Below are 5,000 nucleotides of genomic sequence, written 5' to 3' on the forward strand. Positions count from 1 at the left end.
ACACAGGCACACACACACACACGCACACAGGCACACACACAGATCATCTGAGTCTGAGTCATCGGAGCTGAGTAGTTTCTCTCCTCCGAGGGTGGTGTGTGTGTGTGTGTGTGTGTGTGTGTGTGTGTGTGTGTGTGTGTGTGTGTGTATATGTGTGGTGTGCTCCACCTTGGAGGAGTCGTAGGAGCTGAGCGGTTTCTCTCCACACGTGTATATCTCCCAGAGGGTGGTGCCGAACGCCCACTTGTCAGTGGCCAGGCTGAGACTGTGGCAGTTCTCCACACACTCCGGGGACAACCAGGGAATGCGCTCAATCAGGACTAAAGGACAGAGACCACGCCCACAATTACACCACAGCTACACCCACAGTTACGCCCACCACACCAGAGCATATGTGAAAGCATTTTAGAATAAACACCATCTCCTTGGAGATGGGGTGAGAAGCTCGGTCTCACACTCTCTCTGGGTTGTACACTGATGGTAATGCCTGGGTCACTGAGTTTGATGAAGGGTGGTGTGTGTGTGTGTGTGTGTGTGTGTGTGTATGTGTGTGCGTATCTCACTCTCTGGGTTGTACACTGATGGTAATGCCTGGGTCACTGAGTTTGATGAAGGGTGGTGTGTGTGTGTGTGTGTGTGTGTGTGTGTGTGTGTGTGTGTGTGTGTGTGTGTGTGTGTGTGTGTGTGTGTGTGTGTGTGTGTGTGTATCTCACTCTCTGGGTTGTACACTGATGGTAATGCCTGGGTCACTGAGTTTGATGAAGGGCGGTGTGTGTATATATGTGTGTGTGTGTGTGTGTGTGTGTGTCTCACACTCTCTCTGGGTTGTACACTGATGGTAATGCCTGGGTCACTGAGTTTGATGAAGGGTGGTGTGTGTGTGTGTGTGTGTGTGTGTGTGTGTATGTGTGTGCGTGCGTGCGTATCTCACTCTTTGGGTTGTACACTGATGGTAATGCCTGGGTCACTGAGTTTGATGAAGGGTGGTGTGTGTGTGTGTGTGTGTGTGTGTGTGTGTGTGTGTGTGTGTGTGTGTGTGTGTGTGTGTGTGTGTGTGTGTGTGTGTATCTCACTCTCTGGGTTGTACACTGATGGTAATGCCTGGGTCACTGAGTTTGATGAAGGGCGGTGTGTGTATATATGTGTGTGTGTGTGTGTGTCTCACACTCTCTCTGGGTTGTACACTGATGGTAATGCCTGGGTCACTGAGTTTGATGAAGGGTGGTGTGTGTGTGTGTGTGTGTGTGTGTGTGTATGTGTGTGCGTATCTCACTCTTTGGGTTGTACACTGATGGTAATGCCTGGGTCACTGAGTTTGATGAAGGGTGGTGTGTGTGTGTGTGTGTGTGTGTGTGTGTGTGTGTGTCTGTGTGTGTATATGTGTGTGTGTCTTACTCTCTCTGGGTTGTACACTGATGGTAATTCCTGGGTCACTGAGTTTGATGAAGGGTGGTGTGTGTGTGTGTGTGTGTGTGTGTGTATGTGTATGTGTATGTGTATGTGTATCTCACTCTCTGGGTTGTACACTGATGGTAATGCCTGGGTCACTGAGTTTGATGAAGGGTGGTGTGTGTGTGTGTGTGTGTATGTGTATCTCACTCTCTGGGTTGTACACTGATGGTAATGCCTGGGTCACTGAGTTTGATGAAGGGTGGTGTGTGTGTGTGTGTGTGTGTGTGTGTGTGTGTGTATCTCACTCTCTGGGTTGTACACTGATGGTAATGCCTGGGTCACTGAGTTTGATGAAGGGTGGTGTGTGTATATGTGTGTGTGTGTGTGTGTGTGTGTGTGTGTGTGTGTGTGTGTATGTGTGTGTGTGTCTCACACTCTCTCTGGGTTGTACACTGATGGTAATGCCTGGGTCACTGAGTTTGATGAAGGGTGGTGTGTGTATGTATGTGTGTGTGTGTGTGTGTGTGTGTGTCTGTCTGTGGGGTGTGTGTGTGTCTGTGTGTGTGTGTGTGTGTGTGTGTGTGTGTGTGTCTGTGTGTGTGTATGTGTGTGTGTCTTACTCTCTCTGGGTTGTACACTGATGGTAATTCCTGGGTCACTGAGTTTGATGAAGGGTGGTGTGTGTGTGTGTGTGTGTATGTGTATGTGTATGTGTATCTCACTCTCTGGGTTGTACACTGATGGTAATGCCTGGGTCACTGAGTTTGATGAAGGGTGGTGTGTGTATGTATGTATGTGTGTGTGTGTGTGTGTGTCTCACTCTCTCTGGGCTGTACACTGATGGTAATGCCTGGGTCACTGAGTTTGACGAAGGGTGGTGTGTGTATGTATGTGTGTGTACGTGTGTGTGTGTGTGTGTGTCTGTCTGTGGGGTGTGTGTGTGTGTCTGTGTGTGTGTGTGTGTGTATATGTGTGTGTCTTACTCTCTCTGGGTTGTACACTGATGGTAATTCCTGGGTCACTGAGTTTGATGAAGGGTGGTGTGTGTGTGTGTGTGTGTGTGTGTGTGTGTGTGTGTGTGTGTGTGTGTGTGTGTGTGTGTGTGTGTGTGTATGTCTCACACTCTCTCTGGGTTGTACACTGATGGTAATGCCTGGGTCACTGAGTTTGATGAAGGGTGGTGTGTGTATGTATGTATGTATGTATGTATGTATGTGTGTGTGTGTGTGTGTGTGTGTGTGTGTGTGTGTGTGTCTCACTCTCTCTGGGCTGTACACTGATGGTAATGCCTGGGTCACTGAGTTTGACGAAGGGTGGTGTGTGTATGTATGTATGTATGTATGTGTGTGTGTGTGTGTGTGTGTGTGTGTGTGTGTGTGTGTGTGTGTGTGTCTCACTCTCTCTGGGCTGTACACTGATGGTAATGCCTGGGTCACTGAGTTTGACGAAGGGTGGTGTGTGTATGTATGTGTGTGTACGTGTGTGTGTGTGTGTGTGTGTGTCTGTCTGTGGGGTGTGTGTGTGTGTCTGTGTGTGTGTGTGTATGTGTGTGTCTTACTCTCTCTGGGTTGTACACTGATGGTAATTCCTGGGTCACTGAGTTTGATGAAGGGTGGTGTGTGTGTGTGTGTGTGTGTGTGTGTGTGTGTGTGTGTGTGTGTGTGTGTGTGTGTGTGTGTGTGTGTATCTCACTCTCTCTGGGCTGTACACTGATGGTAATGCCTGGGTCAATGAGTTTGATGAAGGGTGGTGTGTGTGTGTGTGTGTGTGTGTCTCTCACTCTCTCTGGGCTGTACACTGATGGTAATTCCTGGGTCACTGAGTTTGATGAAGGGTGGTGTCCCTGTCCTTCTGTCCTCCTCCCTGGTGAGCAGGACATTTCTGGCACACACGTTCCCATGAATCAGATTCTTATCCTCCTACAAACACACACACACACACACACACACACACGTTCCCATGAATCAGATTCTTATCCTCCTACAAACACACACAACACACGCATTCCCATGAATCAGATTCTCATCCTCCTACAAACACACACACCACACACACACACACACACACATTCCCATGAATCAGGCCATTATCCTCCTAGACACACACAGCCATGTTACAACGCACACAACACAGTCACACAACAGTGACAAAACACAACAGTCACAACACAAACACACGCACTTGCGCGCGCGCACACACACACACACCACAGTCAAACAACAGTCACAACACACACAACACACTCACACATTAAACACACCCCCCGCGTCCACCCCCACACACACCAGGTAGTGCATGGCCCAGGCCAGCTGCTTGGCCACCTCCAGCTTCCAGGTGATGTTGATGGAGGAGCGCTCTCTCCTCAGGTAGGTGTCCAGCGAGCCGAAACGCACGTACTCCTCAACCATGATGTCTGCACCAGAGCAAAACACACTCAACATACACCTCAATCATGTACACACCAGAGCACAACACACTTAACAGACTCCTCAACCATGATGTCTGCACCAGAGCACAACACACTCAACAAACAGCTCAATCACATACACTCAAAAGGTGCATTCATTATTGTATGGTTGTTCATGCAAAATCACACTGGCTCCTAATCTTCTAATACATAGTGTAATGTAATCCCCTACATGGATATGTGCGTGTTTGTCTAAGGGCTGGGTTTGAAGATTATATACACTTACGTTCATCTGCACACACACAGATGCCGTAGTTGAGCAGCAAGTGCTTATGGGATAGCTGACTCATCATACTAGCTGCCTCAAAGAAGGACTGAGACGGAAAGGACAGAGAGAAAGAAAGAGAAACAGAAAGAAAGAGAATCTTAATGTTTTATAATAATGAATTCAATTATTCACTCGGACTAAACTTACACTGAGGAGAACTGATGCTGCGTGAGCTGGTTATTTTCCCAGTGTACCTCGGTGTAGTTCCGGTGGCTCTTCTCCAGCACCTTCATGACCACCTCCATCTCGTGCACCTCTCCGTAGTCCCCCACCTCTCGCCTCACACCACGGAACACCTGCGTGAACGTGCCCTGACCCAGACTCTCCGTCTGATGAGACACACGCACACACACAGTTGGCACTCCAGGGAGGACCTGCAGTTATTCATGACGTGGCATTCCCTGCAGGGTTAAGCTCCACCCCTAATCTAACACACCTGAGGCAATCTGGGTCGGGATATTAGAGGCCTGACACTGTGGAAGAGCTGTGCTCTCCCGACACCAGGTGTCTTTGTTGATGTCTTTCTTTTGTAACTCACCTAGTATTCTTGTAATGACACTGGCAGGCTTGTTGACAGAGCATCAGGTATGATTTCAAGAGTGCGTTTGTGTGCATTTAAGAGGACGTACGGTTTCTAGGTCTTCTCTGCGGATCTTGTGGAAGACCATCTGACTGATGTTGTGTTTGAAGTGAGAGGGAGAGGGAGGAATATCTGTACCCAGATTAGTCCTGCAAATCAACAGATTGGACTTGTCTAGAGAGAGAGAGAGAGAGAGAGAGAGAGAGAAAGAGAGAGAGAGAGAGAGAGAGAGAGAGAGAGAGAGAGAGAGATATTTTACAATAAACTTTATTAATCAATTAAAACATAAACAC

General features: G+C 48.4%; 1 protein-coding gene across 5 annotated transcripts in view; it reads right to left on the bottom strand.

Annotated features, from left to right (window-relative positions):
* jak2a (Janus kinase 2a) overlaps positions 1 to 5,000 on the bottom strand; it is a 33,111-nt gene that overhangs the window by 5,465 nt on the left and 22,646 nt on the right. For all 5 annotated transcript variants that reach the window (XR_014125070.1, XM_035527024.2, XM_081719994.1 and 2 more), the window contains 6 exons: positions 4,757 to 4,881; positions 4,322 to 4,456; positions 4,086 to 4,173; positions 3,678 to 3,805; positions 3,173 to 3,311; positions 169 to 320 (listed from right to left, as the gene is read on the bottom strand). Coding sequence is in view for 4 of the 5 variants with exons in the window: in XM_035527024.2 (XP_035382917.1) it covers positions 169 to 320; positions 3,173 to 3,311; positions 3,678 to 3,805; positions 4,086 to 4,173; positions 4,322 to 4,456; positions 4,757 to 4,881 (767 nt within the window). In the remaining variant the exon portion in view is untranslated. The remainder of the gene's footprint in view (positions 1 to 168; positions 321 to 3,172; positions 3,312 to 3,677; positions 3,806 to 4,085; positions 4,174 to 4,321; positions 4,457 to 4,756; positions 4,882 to 5,000) is intronic.

The sequence above is a fragment of the Electrophorus electricus genome, chromosome 8 (genome assembly GCF_041902795.1).
Source record: "Electrophorus electricus isolate QZ-2024a chromosome 8, ASM4190279v1, whole genome shotgun sequence".
Lineage (NCBI taxonomy): Eukaryota > Metazoa > Chordata > Actinopteri > Gymnotiformes > Gymnotidae > Electrophorus > Electrophorus electricus.